The sequence below is a fragment of the Gymnogyps californianus genome, chromosome 8 (genome assembly GCF_018139145.2).
Source record: "Gymnogyps californianus isolate 813 chromosome 8, ASM1813914v2, whole genome shotgun sequence".
Taxonomy (NCBI): Eukaryota; Metazoa; Chordata; class Aves; order Accipitriformes; family Cathartidae; genus Gymnogyps; species Gymnogyps californianus.
In genome coordinates, this window is record NC_059478.1 from 33313363 (window position 1) to 33331765 (window position 18403).

The 18403-nt window shown below is 39.4% G+C and overlaps 1 protein-coding gene across 1 annotated transcript in view; it reads left to right on the forward strand.

Moving 5' to 3' along the window:
- Positions 1-18403, forward strand: part of PATJ (PATJ crumbs cell polarity complex component) — a 149740-nt gene that overhangs the window by 106314 nt on the left and 25023 nt on the right. Inside the window, exons 31-33 of the mRNA XM_050900983.1 lie at positions 3089-3181; positions 8340-8457; positions 9065-9198. Coding sequence (XP_050756940.1) covers positions 3089-3181; positions 8340-8457; positions 9065-9198 — 345 coding nt within the window. The remainder of the gene's footprint in view (positions 1-3088; positions 3182-8339; positions 8458-9064; positions 9199-18403) is intronic.

An 18403-nucleotide genomic window follows, 5' to 3' on the forward strand; every position in this document is an offset into this window, starting at 1 on the left:
GGATCTTTTGCCTGGAACGAGGATATGCTCCTACAGAAGAGAAATGAGCGTTTTTCAGGGGAAAGCTCCCACCTTCTAAGTTCCTTTTCCCCCAGAATACCCTCCTATGAGCATCTCTAAAAACTAAGTAGGGATGACCAGCAACTAGCCACGGTAAAAGAGGTCACTGTGTACATGGTTTGCATTACAAGAGCCCCTTGAGACAATCCCAGCCTAACTGAGAGCCCTGGTCCACCACTTTGTCCTGTGCCCCAGCATCGGACTCTCTCATTCCTGCTCATTTTCTTCCTGTAGGAGCAGACGAGGGCTGTTTAAGCAGTGAGCTCTAGTACACAGTATTGTAGCATACAATCTTCCAATGCAAAAGCTTCCTTAGCGTGGTAATGTTACCAATGTTTTTCTTCATTATAGTTGCTATCTCAGCCCCGGTGTAGACTGATTGCTCTCCTGTGCACCATGAATCCCTGCAGTGTCACCACACTGTTTGCATTTTGACATCTCGATATGGTGTAACTAAATTTTCTAGATAAAGTACATGGTTAGCCTTGCTGTTGCTTTTTAATTCTATTTCTATTCGAGCTAATAAAGCAAAAGATGTTTTATAATTCAATTGAGGTTTGGTCTTGCCTTGAACTGATAAATTCATGTGCATTGAACTCCTGGTATTTCAATAAGCATTACTGTGATCCCACAGCACTGGTCCGCGCTAGGTAACGGTGGATGAATCTCCTGTTCGCACGCTTGCTGTTGCTTTCCAGATTATATTACCACTGACGGCTACTTCCATACAGGCATAGTGCTGTACAGTGCAAGAGCTGCTTAGTTTTTGTTTGGATCTGAGTCATTTTTGGACAGTGCTTTGGCTTTTTGTTCTCTCCTCCATAAAAGCAGCATGTCCCAGGTGCAGCTGGTGGATTGCAAATTTCTCTACAATTTACAGAGCCCAAGTTCATTTTATTTTTGTTGACTCTTTAATACCTGCATTTGTTCCCAGCTTTGTTTAATATTTATGTCTTCAGGATGAACCACGAAGCTTTGTTTAGGCACATTCTGTGCTGTGGTCAAATGACTGGAATTAGACTCTACCAGCATGTGGAAACCAAAGCGCTCAGCCTCATGTGTGATGTTTGCCTTTAGAGGTAGATGCTTGTGGATTGAGTTTCATGCATTAATGGCAAGCTCTTACTACGTTGTGTCCGTTTTATAAGTAAATGCAGGCTTTTACTTCGAGCTAGTATCTTTTTATTATGTGAAGTAAATGTAACCAAAAGATACTGTTGTTGTATAGAAATTTACATTGCTTTCCTTTGTCAGCGTTCCTGTCTTTAAATCAAGCAAACCAAATCTGACTGTGCATTATATCTTGAAATTATATCTTCAAAAATTTTTGAAATACCAAATAAATATTTAACATTGTGTGTTACATACACTATACATGAAACTTGTCAGATCACATTAAACAGCCTGGCTAGTGTAACAGAATATCAGGGTGCCATAGTTACCATGTACTATTGTGTTAATTTTCTTCATCTTCTCTCTTTATCTTCATTAAGGTATTTTAATATGGAAAGTGGTAAGCAGTAAATATGCCTTAGAACAGGGTCTTGCTTCATTGCATGGAGTTGCAGGGCAGGATAACACTATGTTGTGGTGTAATACTGTGGGCAAGCCACCAGAAGCAAAGTATATTAAATATTAATTACTGTAAAATATCTGTTTTAAAAAAAGTTTCATTCATCAGAAAGCCACAGAATGAGATATTTTGTTGTGATAGTGAACAGTGAGCCTTTGTACGAATGCAGAGGTACTTTACCTGCTCAAGTGGCGGTCGAGACATTTGCGTAATTCTCATTGTGCACTTAAATGTAAAATGTCTAATGAAAATTCAGAAATAATTTTGCTTCTAGGACTGAGGATCTTGAAATTTGCTTTGTTCCACGTAGTCCATTTTGCTTTGCAAGAGAGAACAGCTCCAAATTTGGATCAAAGGCTTAATTGTATTAAAACTATATTTTAAAATAAAGTAAATCAAAATAATACATCAGAAATCTTTTCAGATTCAGGAACTGGTTGGTTTAAAAAAGGGAAGGAGAATTAACACGTTAAATTTTACATGTAACCAAATTAATGATACTCTAACCTTTAAATTCTAACAACGTTTTGCCTGAAAAGATGTCATTTCCTATCTATCTTAACTTTAATTGTCGCTATGGGAAGGAAATAATTTTTCTTGCAAGCGTATGCTTCTTAAATATATCCTAGTTATTATCTAGAGAAAATATCAGAAAATCCTGATCAGACAAGCTTTTCTACTTAGTATGGTGCTATTTTATGTTTCAAGGGCCATTTTTGTTGGGAATCCTCTATAGAAAGAGAAAAAGTCCATGCAGGAGAAAGTTCTGGAGCACATCTTGGTGAAAATACTTATGTCTTTTGGGCCATTACCTTCATTTGCTGGTTCTCCAGTAGTTGTCATTGAATGTCATTCGCAGTATTCTCACAGTAATGCGCAGAAGTACCTGAATCCTGAGGCTACATTTGCGCCTCAAGTTGAGGATTGTGCTCCAGTGCTGGCTGAAGCCTGCTGAGCTTGGTGGCCATGTGCTCTAACGAGAAGAGCTTCGGCTTTACTGATTCCTCCAGGGTGGAGCACTCAGTCCTGCTGCTACCGACCTGTTCAGATTGTATGAAGGAAACTGGGCTTCCTCTAACGTGCTGAGCATGCGTGCAACTCTCCCTCCCAACAGAAGTCTGGAAAGGCCTCTTAATACAAACTCAACAGTTTTCACAGTTGATAGGGATTAGTCCGGCCTTGAAAGTTGACCCAGATCTGCACCTAAGTGCTAGTATTGGACTACCTCATGGTACTTCAGGCTGGCCAAGTGGACACCAAGGTCTGTCTTTCAAAACTTGTATTGCTTATTTGTCTCCTGACATTAGGATGCTTTAATTGTGGATCTTTTTACTTTTTCATGCTGCTACTTGTTTAGAAAAACAAAAGAAAAGGTAAAATTGCCTAATTTTTTTCTTTAGCTATTATGGGGTATCATAGCTCTGTTTAAAAACTGTTATCAATCCTTTCTACCAGGATCATGGTGGCACCGAACCTGCAAGCAGCGAAGAAGACCCGAGTTTGGAAGTTGTCATGAAAAGCTTGACTGATGAGGAATCCAACAAAGCTGTAAGTGGCTTAAAGTGATATTTAATGATGATTAGAGCTTAGAAAATGGAGGCTCATTGGCTTGATTTGTTTTCTCTCCACCTTTGTGTTGGAGTATTGCAGCACACTTCTGTCAAATAATATCCAGTACATGTAAGAGCAGAATCAAGCTCTTACTTTACATACATAGACTGTTTTCATGAACTAAGCAGTCAGTATAATTTGTTAAGATATTGAGATAAGAGTTTTTATGTAGCATTTTGACCCTCTCTTGAGTTCTTTCTCAGTGAGGGGATTGAGTTTCCACTCTTGCCATCCATGTGTGGCAAACTTCAGAAAAGTGTGGTCTGTAAATCATATTCTTATTTATATTCATAGCTTCATAAATTCTAAGGCCAAAATGTCTATTGTCATAATCTAGTCTTGCCTCCTGAATAACATAGCTATAGAGTTACTCTCAGTAATTTCTACATCAAGCCCATAACTTCTGGTTTAATGTGGTACTGTCAGTGTGCACTGTAATAAATACTGAACTTCTCATTGATACAGATGGAGTTTTTTGTTGTTTAGTATGTCAGGATTGTGCATTATCAGAAATCTGAAAGTCCTTCAGGGTGCAGCTCTAATCTCTTTTTTTGGGCTCTATGTTAAAAGTTTAAAATGGAAAACTACTAAACATGCTGAAGAGTGACTAACCTAGAGGTATATAAAATTTGCTGAGACAGTCTTTTTGTCCAACGGTCTACTCCTTTCTCAAGGAGTGCATTGGGTGAGACTTGATGTGTGTGCACAGTTTGTGTGTGTTGTCCTCAGCTAAGGAAACCTGACATTTCTGGATTTTTTTTTTCTTAGATGTCTTCTTCCTGCTCCATCATGTCTTTTGCAAAGAGTTTCCTGGGTTTTGCAAATATGAATTGAATATACATAATGTTCTATAGCTAGTAAGTATTTAATTAACGAGTCTATGAACTCCAAGAGTTAGGAAGTGTTATGTGCTATTCAAGCATCAGAATTAACCATCCATGTAAAATGAATTTGTTTGTGTTCCTAATGGATTACAAAAAAGTTGGATTATTTGTATTTGGTAGCCTTGTGCAGAATCCTCCTTTGATGCACTGGAATATAAATGAATCAGAGTTTTATTGTATGTATTTACAGGTGTAATTCACCTGGTTTTATTGCTGTTCTTGCTCAACTTGGCAAGAAACTTTTGAGGGATTACAAGGTAATATGAAAAATTGCTCAAAGACTGAAGTGGATAAAAATACATGAAATGTAGTGTACAAAAACGAACTCTTGGTGTAGGATATTGTGCTGTGCAGCTTTTTGAAAGGTATTAGAGGAAGCACGAGTTTAATGGGGGGGGAGTTGCAGTAATCCAAGATAGGTGTGGAGGGAAGATGCCACTGGAACAACAGGGAACCCCAAATATATTGGCAGCTTCTTTTCAAACTTGAAGCAAGAAAAAAGGGAACTGTGGAGCCAAAGGGTAGAAGTTACAGTATTTTAGGCTGAAAGGTAAAAGAAAGAAAAAGATAAAGCGTTGGTGGTAAGAGTTTTCCAGAACAGGGCAATGGCAGAAAGGTAAAGGAAGACAAAGGCATGAATTTGTTGAGAGCCTCTAGGTGAGGAGAACATCAGTATAGTACTTAGTTTTTCATTCCCACTGTCCATACCAAGTTATCTCATCTTTCCACTTAAATTGTTCAAGTAACAGCAACTGACTGCTACAATTTACTTTTTATCTTTGGAATTCAAAACGCTTTATCCAGCAGGCCAGTATTATTATCCCTGCTGTGGCACAGAGGGGAAGCGACCTGTCCCGGGTCACTGGCGAGACCCGGAGGCAGTGAGTGTGTCACTCTTCTGGCTGCTGCATAGCCCTGCCTTCATTCGACGGATATTTGCTTAGAGGTAACTCACTGATTTTTCTATTAGATAAATAGATACTGAAGTTACAAGCTAGGAGGTGGATTTAGAAAAGTATTCGAATGCCTATAGATCCAACTGCTCATTCCATAATGCCTTCAGTTGGGCCAACCCTTGGTTTAGAGGTGTAAATGGATGAATAATAGTGGCGAAAGCCGGTTTCATAATTTCACAGTTTTCTTTCAATCAGGATTTTAAAGCTACATGGCAAATATTTCTAAGTGTATCTTATTTTTGTAAATGCTGATGGTTGTGATCAGTCCCTATGACCAAAAGGAAATGGATTTGTAGTCATATTGGCATTAAGACTTTGACACTGCAGTGCAGCACAAGACAGCTCGTTATTTTGAGGAAAAGAGATTTCTCTTGCAGTCTTTTAGTGACTGTTGAGGCAAAAGAAACTGCCTTGTTTTTCGTAGCATGATGGTTGCTACTAGAGCCTAATGCTACTTCACCATTGTTATTGAATTTCTCAGTCATATGTCAGGAGAAATCAGGAATGTAAAAGTCAACAAGTAAGATCACGTTCACTGAGTAAATAAAAAGTATGTGCTTATCAGCAGAGATCTTCCACAAGTATGTACTGCTCAAAGCATGGGCAGGATGCCTCACCAAGTGACAGCTGTAATAAAAAAAAAACAATTTGAAAATTCACATCATTCTCTATTCATTTGTTGCTGATAAATTTGTCAGTCTCTCCCAAGATACTTTTTGTTTTCACTTCATCACTTTAAAAAGTATAAAGTTATATAATGGACATCATTGTAGACTTGGATGATAAGAGGGGGGAAAGAAAACAACTTTATTTCTGAACTGGAGCCAATGGAAGTGTTAGGCAAAGTCTGCATGCTTATTAGCTGAGGTTTGAGGTGGCCTGATAGAAGGTCGTGCTTTTTTCTGAGGGCTGTAGCTTGCTTTCCATAAGGTGTTGTTGGAAAAGAATTGATATATGGGCCTTTGAGATGTTCTTGCAACTTTTAACTTTACAAAGGTGAAAATAGCTTGAGCAGTCGTTGTGTGTGCTCTGAAGCACCTTGCATCATTAGTGTCCTGGCAGAGCATGTACGTAATTCAGTGTCCTCTAGGTAGGGTAATTAAACTGATGTTTGGTATGTGAGAATGGATTCATTTTCCTTAAAAGATTTGAACTTGGAACAATAATCTTCTTTACCACAAACAGAAAACATGTCCTTGAAACGTTGGCAAAGAGGAGGGGCTTCGTAAAAATGCTTTTGGATGCATTCGAGGGAATTGAATTAGATTAAACCAGTCGGGTTGCAGGCTTATGACAAATGCTGAGTGTACAATTCAGTGCTTGAGGGGCTGGAAATCTTTTTATTTTGTTCAGGTACCTCTAGCATACTCTGAGTTAAATGGAGAAGATTAGAGAGATTTAAAGGTGATGCTTGGTGCTTACTTGATGTGCAAGATGAAGTTTCAGATTCTAGTCACATATCAGAATGAAAAAGGGAAGTACTAAATAATTTTTCATTGCTCATTAAAACAATCTCTCATAAAATGACAAAGCAGTCTGCCCATTTCTCCACTGACACCTCTGATAATACGAGATCACCACTTTATCTATTTTGTTGTTATCCATTTGGATAATAGTTACAGTTGTATAGTTACAGCAAGCTTGGAGAAAAATGCAGACAAAAAAAAATGCAGGATAAAAAAAAAAAACCTGTGGGGCTTGGCATGATTTAACATAATAAAACTCCAGGAAACAAGGCCAGTATTTTCAAGGTTGATTACCTAAAATTTGATTTACATTGGTTTTTTTTTTAAGTGTATGAATTGTCATCTTAATTAGAAATTCTTTTGAGGTTCAGAATATCTCTGTTGTCTTTTGAAGTTGGTACTCAGCTTTTCTGAAAACTAGGCTGTTTATCAGGTTTTTTTTAACATAGAGTAAGATAACCAACTAATACTGTGATCAAAGTGGCTAAGTGTGGCTAAGAGCTAACAAGAGGAGGACACTGTAACTGTCAGGAAGCAGTTGTAGAAGTAGGAGAGAAAAAATATTTTTTTAGTGTATTGCAAGGACATGGAAAGAAATTAGGATACAAGTGGAGCCCGTGATTGAAGTGCCATTGTTTGAGATATTTATAATGAGGCTGGATGATGCGTTTTAAGCAGTTACTTTATTTAAGTGCTGGCAGCATGCTCAGTGCTGCTGAGGACTGCCAAAAAAGGGAGGGGGAAGGAGAGAACAGATGACTTTGAACCCCTTCTTGCTGTAGGCACCAAAGGGTCTGTACAGCTACCTGTGTGCTAGAAGCTCGGCACACAGATACCTGCATGTTTCCACACAGCATGGGAATTGCTGACCCGGTCGCCCCAGAGGATGCACTTCCTTCTTCTTTAGAGCTTCATATTGCTCAGGAACAATATAGACCATGCGTGATAATCTCCTCCCAAAAAATCCCTTCCTTACATTGTATGCCTTCAAAACTGTTGGGTGTGTTTTTAATAATTCCTGATATTCCCTGTATTCATACTAGCTTTTCCTCTTTCAGGTTCTGGGCTTCAGCTTTGCGTTGTGCTGCAAATGTACTTACATGAAGAAATATCACTGTGTTTGCCTAGAATCATCATTTTGAGTTTTGGAGGATATTTTATTTAAGCCAATGACACATTTTCAATACACCTCACTTTCTTTTTTGACTTTTTAGGACGTGAAATCTAAAGCTGACAAACCAGTGGTGGCAGATCAGCAGGAAACGGAGGAGCAGCTCCCCGAAAATGTACGTGTGTTTATGTTAACCAATAAGGGGGGGTTCTGGGGGCTTGATCTAGTTGAAGATTGAGTGATTTCTGGGGGGAAAGGGTTAACTGGGGAGACATTAAAATAATTTTCTTGGTGGAAACTTAAAAAATTACTTGCTTTAAGTACATGGAAATAGTCACACAGGTTAATGTCAAGGATGTTCTTTGCTGTTTAAAAGTTTAAAAAAAAAAAACAAACCAAACCCACATTATTTGGTATGAGAGGCACAACTGAGCAAGGGGAAGTCCTGTCCCTACTTCCTTCATGAGCATTTCTGGAAGCGCAGTTATCCAGTTGTCCTGATTTTCCATTTATTTATGAAGAGAATGTTTTCAGTTCATCTATGCTTATTGCTCATTTCCCTTCTATTGACTTAGTGAATTTAGTAAGGTACGATAATCAACAACTAATGATAATGTCCACGTAACATGCCTTTCTGTGATTGATAACTGATCTCTTTTTCTTCTGCTTTGCTTTTAGGTCCTCAACCAGATCAAACAATCCAAATCTTCAACAAAAGTACCAGCCAACTTACAGGAGATACCCCTGGTGCCAGCACCTACTTATCTTTCTCCAGAGGCAGAAGTCACCAGCCGTAGTATGAATCAGTTATTTTTTCCACCAATATAGTGTGTATATTTAGTACCTTAACCCAGGATGGATGTTTTCTGGTTTTTTCCCAGATAACGTTTGCTGAGGTTTTTTTCTTTGAAGATCCAATGACCTATTTTAAGTTATTTTATAAAGTGTTTGTATTTTTCTTTCATTTTACAATTTTTGAGAGCTTGAAGGTGTCTTTGCTTGTTTTTCTTGACTTCTGTGTACAAAGGTGTTGTTCCTCTTTTTAATTAAAATAGAATGAAAGGCAGTCTGGGACATCCTGTCCATTCCATGGTGCTGGAACATGGCCTTATCTGTCCTGACTGGAATACACCTTGCCATCATGATCTGAATTGTATAGGTTATAACTGAATTAGATGTCTTCCTAGACATTTACTCCGAACATTTACTCCCAGAACTCTAGAGTCATTCTGATTTAGAGACTTCAGAAGTGACTCAGAGTAGTCTTCTAGTTCAATGTAGATTGGTAAAGGTGAAGAGCAATATACAAAAGCTTAATTAGTTGCTCTTATACGATTCCTTTGATGGTTTTCATTTTCTCATTGAATAGTGTGACTTATTTCTTTACCTTTTCATGCTCTTAGGCATCTTTCCACCTCCATTGCCTGTGGATCCCGCAACATGTCCTATAGTTCCGGGGCAGGAGATGACTATAGAGATATCTAAGGGTCGGTCAGGCCTAGGACTCAGCATCGTCGGGGGGAAAGACACTCCACTGGTGAGTTTCTGTTAAACTAATATTTACTGCCTCTGTTAAAGAATAGGAGAAAAAGACAAAGGAAACGTAGAAACTAATGATGCCATTAATCTGTAATTGCTCTAATGAATTGTTCAGTACAGGGAGAAGAAACCAGCAACGACAATCTCCAATAACAAATTGATAATTTTGCCTTATATCAGATCAGTTGTTTTCTGTTCCTGTTTAAGTTGAAAGGTTTGTGTTTCAGTAGTGCTTTCTGCTATGGTCAGAGTTTACAAATATGTATTCTTTTTTTAACCATTGTGAATTAAGAGTTTCAAGCAGGTAAGTTACCAGAATGGTTGGGCTAGAAATTAAAGTGACAGAGATAGAGCTGCTTCAGCAAGGTTAACACCTCCGTCTTGAGAGCATAAATGCTTAGTAGCTGTTTAAACAAACTGTGATTTATCTCCCTGCTGAACAGAGGTAAACCAAAGGTAATCTTTTATTGTTTTCTGTGTCTTTTTGCTTAATCTTGCTCTTGGCTATGCTGTTTTTAAAAAAATTGTCTTCAGCTAAATTAAAATGTACCAGTTCAAGTGTAAACTCAGCAAGTTAGTTATGCTAAACCCTTCTCTGCCTCTGATGTTGCTGTTTCCACTCCACTTTCCATTTAAGAGATGCTATGTTACAGTATAACAGAATGTCAGATTATTTTTTTTAAATGTCAAATTCAATTCCTTCAGTAAACAAGTCTGCTGCAGAGGTGTCTTTACTGGGTTCTCCTGAATCCCCTGCCACAGAGACACTTAAGGCAATAGAGCTGCTCTGTTACATGCAGTTGTTCCCAAAAATATCATGGTGGTGCATCATTAAGCAATGAAGTGCTGTGAGTGTCAGCAGCTGCAGGCAGTTGTGATGTAGTAATCCTTTTCCAGACCAACAAAGAAGAAGGAAAAAAACCCGAGGAAGTTGAAAGGAAAAAGAAAGTTTTGTTTCGCAAAATGAAGACTGTATCTTTTAAACTTTCGCAAAATGTAGACTGTATCTTTTACAGTATTAAAGCTGAAGTTGGAAAAGGTTCAGCTTTTGGTCCCATTTATCCAAGTCTCCGATTATGTAGAGTTTGGATGAATTGCTCTGTTTCGCGTGGAGATAGATCTGAGTTATGCTGAAGGCTCAAATCAGCCTCTATGGTTTTCGCTCTGTCCAGCCATGTGCTGTTTTGTACCCAGTCCCTTTTTTGTCAAGCTCCTCAGTGTTGAGTAAATTCAAATAAGAAGTTCAGCGTTAGTCATCTCTTTGCTTTTTCATTTAACTGGAATTTGGAAATAATACATGGCAGTCTGTCAGATGCAATCTGGTACATGTCTTTCATGAGATTTTAATATAAATAAATGAAAATTATAAATATCTGCTTTACAGAGCAGATGAGAAAAATGCAAAGGATTTTATTCTTTAAATTGAGTAAATGGTTTTGGTTAAGTATTATACTTTCATTAGTTTGTTCATTAAAGTGTCCTCCTAGGAATTTATTTTAAAAATCTATGCGCTTGCTTGCAGTAACTGAAATTCATGAAGGGAGGGAGGTCCAACTTCCCACATTTCTGATCCTCGCATTACAGGACCTACGAAAATGATTCCCTGTTTCTTCTCCTATTTCTGAATCTGCTCATTCAAAGGCAAGCAATGGTGTTTCATAGGAAACAAGTTGCTTTTGTGAGACCAGAGTCTAATCTGATCGCTTGCCATGTGCAGAGACCCTCTCTGGGATTCTCCATAACTTGTTTATCCAAAACAGTGTGTGCAAACCCTTCTCCTCAAAGCAGGTACTCAGGGTTGTGTCTTTAGCTGGTGAGATCATCATCGCTCTGTCTACTTTGTACTACTGATCTCCCCCAAATTATTTTGATGCCTTCCTTTTCTGCCAGGAAGTCAGAAAAACTTTTGTTAAAGAGTTGAAATTAAGTTCACATAACATAATGAGGAGGAGTAAAAGAAAATACTACTCAGGACTGTAGGAAAGTTTCTGTCTTTCTGAGTTTCATGGACTAGAGAGGAAATATAACAAAATAGGTACATGGAGCTGAGTGATGTATCTTGTCTTGCTCTCTGTCATTTGTTTTTAACTCAGTTATATAGATGGACATCTTTTGTATTTTAAAAAAGGCAAAATAAATTGACTTACAGCTTCAGTACTTATGTATGTGTTATGCTTATGTGCCATAGAAGTTCATCAGTTCTGAAGGTCTCATTGTGTGGCAGAAATTGTGTATCCAAGACCCACTGTTTTCTGCAGTGCAGAGAAATTAAAAGGAAGCTATAATTGGCTTCAGCAGTTTGGGTTTGGTTTTTTAAGCTGTTTTTGAAATGGGAATTGTCAGATCAAGGTCAGAAAGAATGGGAATAGCACCATTTGTAGCCTGTCTCTGCAGGCATGAGGCAGAGATGCTGTCTTTCGTACTCTTGTAGTTCAGATGGCGCGCACAGACAATGGAGGTGAGGTGTCCTGATGGGACCATGGAAATGTGCTCCGTCGGGGATGGGAAAAGGCATGGCAGACTAGGGGTGGATCTGCGGGAGCAGTATCTGTGTGCCGCGCAGCTGCAGAGACTTTTTCTTTTTACCTTTTTGTCCTCTGAGAAAACAAGACGTGAACACCCATTTCTTCCTCCTTTTTCTGCTAGGGTACCTTTATTTTGTACCTGCGCAGGTATGTAAGCGCCTATGAAACGATGAAGGCTATCAACCCCAGTTCCTAGGATCTCAGAAGTAATTTATCAGTACGGAGGATACAGGGAGGTTGCTTCTCGGTAGAACTTGTCAAATCTAAGGTGGCTATGACAAGAGTATAAGGGCCTCATCTATGTGGTATTAAAATGTACTTGATCTAAAAATGCTTAACTGAGTGCAGGTAGTCAACACTGGTGCACAACAGCAGCTCACATGTGATGGGAAAGCTCACTTCACAATATTTGGGATCTTTCTTAAACATGTGATGTACAGTCCCAGCTTTTGGAATAATAAATCTGGCAGCCCGCTAAAGGGGCACACTGCTTCAAAATGAAATATGGAGTGCAACTTTTAAGTCATAACCTTAGGAATCTCATCAGAAATCACCAAGGAGAGACTTGAAAAATACAGCCTGTGAGCAGGGAGGTTAATTTGTTCAGGAGGTTTGAAAGTGATGTCTTTGATCAACTGTGAAATGTTTTTTGTTGAGAAGATGACCATCCCATTAAAGTTGCAAAATCTTACAAGTTGCATGTAGTATAAGCAAGGACTGCGGCTGTGTGCTTAGGGGAGCAGGAGAGCATCAGCTGGAAAGACGTGCTTGTAGAAAAGGCACAGGGAAGGAAGGATTGTCCTTGAGAGTTGTCTTCATGTTGTTGATCTTTAGACTGCTATAGCCCTCAAGCAGTCCTATTTTATTTTATTCTAAGGGTTGATTTTTCTTTTTATTTTTTTTCTTCACTGTCTTTCATTTCACCTTCCCATGTATCCCTGAGAGAACACAACACATGGCCTCTGCTTTAAAGCAATTAAACTGCAGAGTGGAGCTGGCTGAAGTACAGGGCTTTCAATTTGTGAGAAGATTTTTTTTTTTTTTTTTTTTTTTGGTTGTAGTCCAATCAAACTTGTAAAAGTAACCTCAGAGTGGGAATTAAAAAAAAAAAAAAAAAAAAAAAGAAGTGTTTTCAGAAACATCCCAAAACGAAGTTTGAGGCTCTAACTCTGCTCCCCAGGATACCGTCCTGCCCTCTTGTCCCCCTGGTTGCTGAATTGTATATAAATGCTTGTCAGCTCCACCACTGCTAATAGCAGCCATAAACCTGACAGGGGTGTCATTGTCACTCGGCAGCTGCCGGTGCTCCCGGGGCGCCTGAACCGCTCCAGCCGTGGGACGCCCGGGATTCATGAATGCGGCGGACCTGTTTGGGCAACGCCTGCGGTGCAGCTCCGAGAGCCGCAGGCACTGCAAACCCCAGCGTGCTGGGCAGGACGCTCGTGCTTGGGCTGCCAGCTCCGAGCCTGGACAAGCTGTGACTCTTAGTGAGTTGTGGAGTTCAGCTTGCAGACTTGGGCGTTCACGGCAGCAAGCCAGCGTTGGCATGGCCAGCTGGCCCAAGGCTGCACAGGCTGGGACCGTGCGGGTCCGGGACGAATAACGGGCCCTGCAGGATACAGGACTGGCAGCACCAGATAGTCCAGTTGTTCACCGTAAATTTAGGAAATGTTTCTCAGTTATTTTGCTTTTGATTCACTGCATTCTGCATAAGTTGTTTCAAGGAAAATAATTTAGTTTCAAGTAATGGGCTTTTTCCTCTGAAACTGTTTTGCCAGAAAGTTTCTATGAGGTTTTCGTCTTAAATTGTCTGAGAACAGGGCGTCAAGAAATTGTTTAAAAAAAGGTGTCCTGGTACTCCTCCAGATGGCACGTGGGGTTAAATCATCTGAACCCCATTATCACCCCAGAGTGGGTGAATGCTGCGATGTCTTGTCCAGTTAGCAACTTGCAATGAGCCATTTTCTATAAAACAGGATTGTCACTTTACAGGGATTTTATTCTTGGCGGTACATGGAAAAAGCATCGCTCTAAGGTACAAACATTTTCTTAGTAGGTGGGAGCACTGTTTTGCTTCCCGCTGAATAATTTAGTAATGGTTGAGTTGATTACTCGTAGTTATTGACTCTGTATTTGCTGCCTGGGTGATTAAGACGCTCAGACATGCCGGAGGGGATTCAGCGGTTTCAAGGCCGGTGGAGGCTGGCAGAGGGACGTACCCCCCAGGCAGAGCTGGAAAACCCTGGGAGGGGAGGAGGGTGCAGAGGCTCAGCTGGGGCTTGAAATCACAGTTAAGTACTGAAGAGGCACCTACGATATAAAAGAAAAAAAGGTTGCAGGAGCGGTAACCTAGGGGCTCTTTGGAGGTGGAGTAGCTAGGAGGCGGTCATTGTCTGAACCTTACATAGAAAGGAAGAAAAGAAGCATACTTTATCCTGTGTCTTTTTTATTGAAAACGACAACAAACCTCTTATGCAGAATTTTTATACTGGGTTGTCTACTTTGAATTTGGTAAATAAATTTTTTTTTTACTTTTGCTTTCAGCTGACTTTAATAAAAAGCATTTTTAAGGCAATTAACAAACTTTAAGGTACTCCATCTGTAAATTAAAGTGATCCACAAAGCCAGGGAACTGGAACACTTTAGCAATGCTCCAAAAAGTAATAGAATATGCCTGCACTCAGCTAACACTAGTTGGTGTGAGAGCTGGTAACACCGGAGTCGGAGAGGAAAAAGCTTTTCTAATCACCTCAGTTTAGCCCAGAAGGCTTTCTGGCTTGCGGCGGAGCTGCGGGAGCTTCGTGATGGTGGGGATGCAGTTTGACAGAAGAATATTTAGATTCATTCTGTCAGTCCAGGTGAGTCATACCTTGCATAAACCCCATCTGTTAAGGAAGGGCAAGGGAATAATCAAGAAAACTGTGACTTTAAATTGCAGCTGTTCAAGACCCGATGTTTGCCCCTGGAGCTGTGAGGGCTAATTACCCTGCTAGGATCTCCACGCTGCCAAGAGCAGGCTGTTACTAATACTGAAGCCAAGTCTGATATCTCTGTCTTGTGCCATGCCGCAGTCAGCAGCGGGGACCTACCTAAACATGAGGACTGATGTGACTTCTGCGTTACTAAACAAACAGGTTCTCCCTTGGTTGAGCTTTCTTCCCTCCCTCCCACCTCAGTTATATTTAGATTCAGGCAAAAATAACTTCATCAGTTATAGACAGCCGAGGTCTGAGCGACTGTGTAGACAGTCATCAAGGGCAGCTAAGACTGAAACTGTTTTAGTGGAATATGCTTACCTTGTAACTACAAATGAAAAGCAAGATATTGGCCTCAGGAGGGTTTCAGCAATATATTGGCTATAGATACTGTTGCTGTTAAGTCTATCGCACAATGAATGGAACAATAGAATGAAAAACGGTAATAGAAGTCCTAAGTTTTTAATCGTGGCTTGGGTATTGTAGAGGAAAAGTTTGTGGCTGGGAGAGAAAAAAATGCAATCATTTCTTAACCATCACCCACATTTATAAAACAGAAGGCAATTTAATGACAGAGTGGTAAATGCAGTTAGCTTGAAATTGTGAGGAATTGCTTTGACTCTTGGTTGGATAATGTTAAAATGAAGTTGGTGGATTCATCATAATTCCAGAAGGACATTAGCTTACAACAGCATGAAAAAAACAAACTGATTTGTACATGAGTTATCACAAATGGGAATTAGAGTAGTAAGTTTTGCAAATCATGTATTTGATGGATCTTTGGCAAGGGTTTAGCTGACTGTATGGCTAGCTTGCGTAGCAGTGCCTTGCTTGAAGAAGTTGGTGTCTTCCAGGAGTGCAAATCAACCGTAAAATTTAAGCTAACAATATACAAAAGCAGTAGGACATGTCAGAATGGACTTCAGGAGTATCTTGCTTGCTGCTGGTTGAAACCACTGGCTTTTGGCTTCCTGTGTCATATGCATTCAGGATCTCATGCATTTTTTATAACCTGTGTTATGCACTGTACACTGTAAATTTTCATATTTTTTTATTTAATAAAATAATGAGAGTGAGAGAGTTAACGTTTTAATATGTAGTTCTGTGTTTTATTATTCCCTCTAAAATAAGCATGTATACTTTTTGAAAAACTTTGGTTTGCTTTGGCATGTGATTCATAGAAACATAGCTCTTTCTATCATTCTGACTTAAGTCATATATTTTTACACTAAACATCTTATTACCTTAGTTTTATTATTTCAGAATCAAAGGAGAGCTTGCAAATGTCTATGACTGCAGACCGAAGGAATGTTAATGAATAGTGCCATTGAATTTTCAGGTTTTAGCTTTTCTGATCTTAGAGAATATAACTGTAAGCAAAAATATTATGCAAGCTGAATAAAATTTAAATAAATAAGGACCAGATGTAACTATAGGGGCCTATAAAATGTAATACAAATATTATCCACTTCCTTAAAATAAATCTGTATTTTAGTATGAAAAATTATATTCATATTGATGTTGTGGATTAATCTTTTTTATGAAAGTTGGCAAGTGAACACCATCTCTTGCAAGGGCTTGTTCTTAAATGGGAAACAGACCTTTTGTTTTGACCTTGAGTAGAGAAGTTTTTCAGTATCATGCAATGTAAAGCATTTTTACATTAACACGGTAATACATTTTTACATTATATAGCCTGTTTTATTACAGTAGTGTTTGGCTTAGGATTTTGGGTGCCTGTTAATGGTTTGTGAATGCTAGCAATTGCAAAATATTTGAGTGTTAGAAGAAGGTATATGCAGCACGATGCATTAGATAAACCCCTTTAAGAAGTCAAGTGATTTGTTTGGAGTTGACCTTCAGCTTTTGTTGCTGAATCTTTTAGATTCCATTTAGACGTGCGAATGGAAGATCATAGATCATAACAGAACTGTTGTAATTTCCTCTGCCTACAAGTAACCAGCAGCTGGAATTATTTTAACTACTGAGAGATTCTTATATGGGGCTAATTCTTCAGCGAAACACACTGTGCAACTAGTTGATTTCTACTTTATCTGTGAACCAGCCTGTAAAAATGAAATGGCAATTTTACTACTCTGGACAAAGTACTATAAAAGTTGAAAAGGAAATAACTAATGTTATTGTACTTGCCCTGGGAAAGAGATAAATCTGTAATCCTGCAGTCAGCAACCTTGTAGCTTTATTATCTTTAATAAATGCTAATTTAGTATAACATTTGTATCTACGTAGGAAATTTGTTGGAAATGTGTAATACTAGCTTAGAAAAACACAACTTGTCAACTAAATGAGAAAACATCTTTTCCTGAATGTTGTTTTATATGTAGCTTACTTTTTCGCTTCCTCAGGAAAGCACTCTAATCCATGCAGAAAGCTTCATTTCTTACACCAAATACATTAATTATGGTTAGTGGTAAGATTCGTTCACCTAACTACAGACCAAACTGAGATACAGGCACGTAAAATTCATGTAATTCCAACAGTTTGCCCTGCCTGCTTTCTAGCACTGCCCAGCCACGTAGGTTCCCAAAAATCTCGTGTCTCTGTTTTGACCTGGACTTTCAGCATCGTTGTCTGTGTGTGCTCAGAAGTGTCTGTTCTGGGAGACAGGCACCTTTTCCCCATATAATGCTCCTTTGGGCCGGGACAAATGGCTAGCAATGCTCTGGTGGTAGAGATAGCCTTGTAGCTAGAGGGCAGGGCTATGGATCTGGTTTCTACTCTCAGGACGGTTTTGGGGATTTTTTTGTCTAATGGACATCTTGGAAAACATGGTCTGGGATTTTCAAACAACTCGTTTCTAACTGAGTATCTTACCCGGTGTCATTCTGTTCTGATGATTATTGCAGTCCTCAACGTGTAGTGGTTCACCTTACTTCTGTGAAGTGCCTTTGATCCTATCAAAATAATGGCTGGATCTCCTAGACTGAAATAGCACAGCAAAGTGTCGTGGTTTAACCCCAGCCAGCAACCAAGCACCACGCAGCCGCTCGCTCACTGCCCCCCCACCCCTGGGATGGGGGAGAGAATCAGGAAAAAAACCTCGTGAGTTGAGATAAAGAGAGTTTAATAGGACAGAAAGGAATGAAAAACAACGATAATGATAATAATGACAATAGTAATACTAAAAGAAGTAAACTATACAAAGCAAGTGGTGCACAATGCAATTGCTCACCACTCGTTGACCGATGCCCAGTTAGTTCCCGAGCAGCGATCCGCCCCTCCCAGCCAACTCCCCCCAGTTTATATACTGGGCATGATGTCATATGGTATGGAATAGCTCTTTGGCCAGTTTGGGTCAGCCGTCCTGGCTGTGTCCCCTCCCAGCTTCTTGTGCCCCTCCAGCCTTCTTGCTGGCTGGGCATGAGAAGCTGAAAAATCCTTGACTTAGTATAAACACTACTTAGCAACAACTAAAAACATCAGTGTGTTATCAACATTCTTTTCCTACTAAATCCAAAACACAGCACTATACCAGCTACTAGGAAGAAAATTAACTCTGTCCTAGCTGAAACCAGGACACAAAGATAAACTCAAAGCAAGGTTAATATTAGCTCAGTTAAAGAAATAGCTTGTTGTGAATGATCTGCAGTGGTTAAGGACTATTCAGTACTATGCAAGAAGCCTCTTTACCAAAATTCAGACCTTTTTCTTTGTCAAATCCAGCCAACACCGGGTGTGTGCA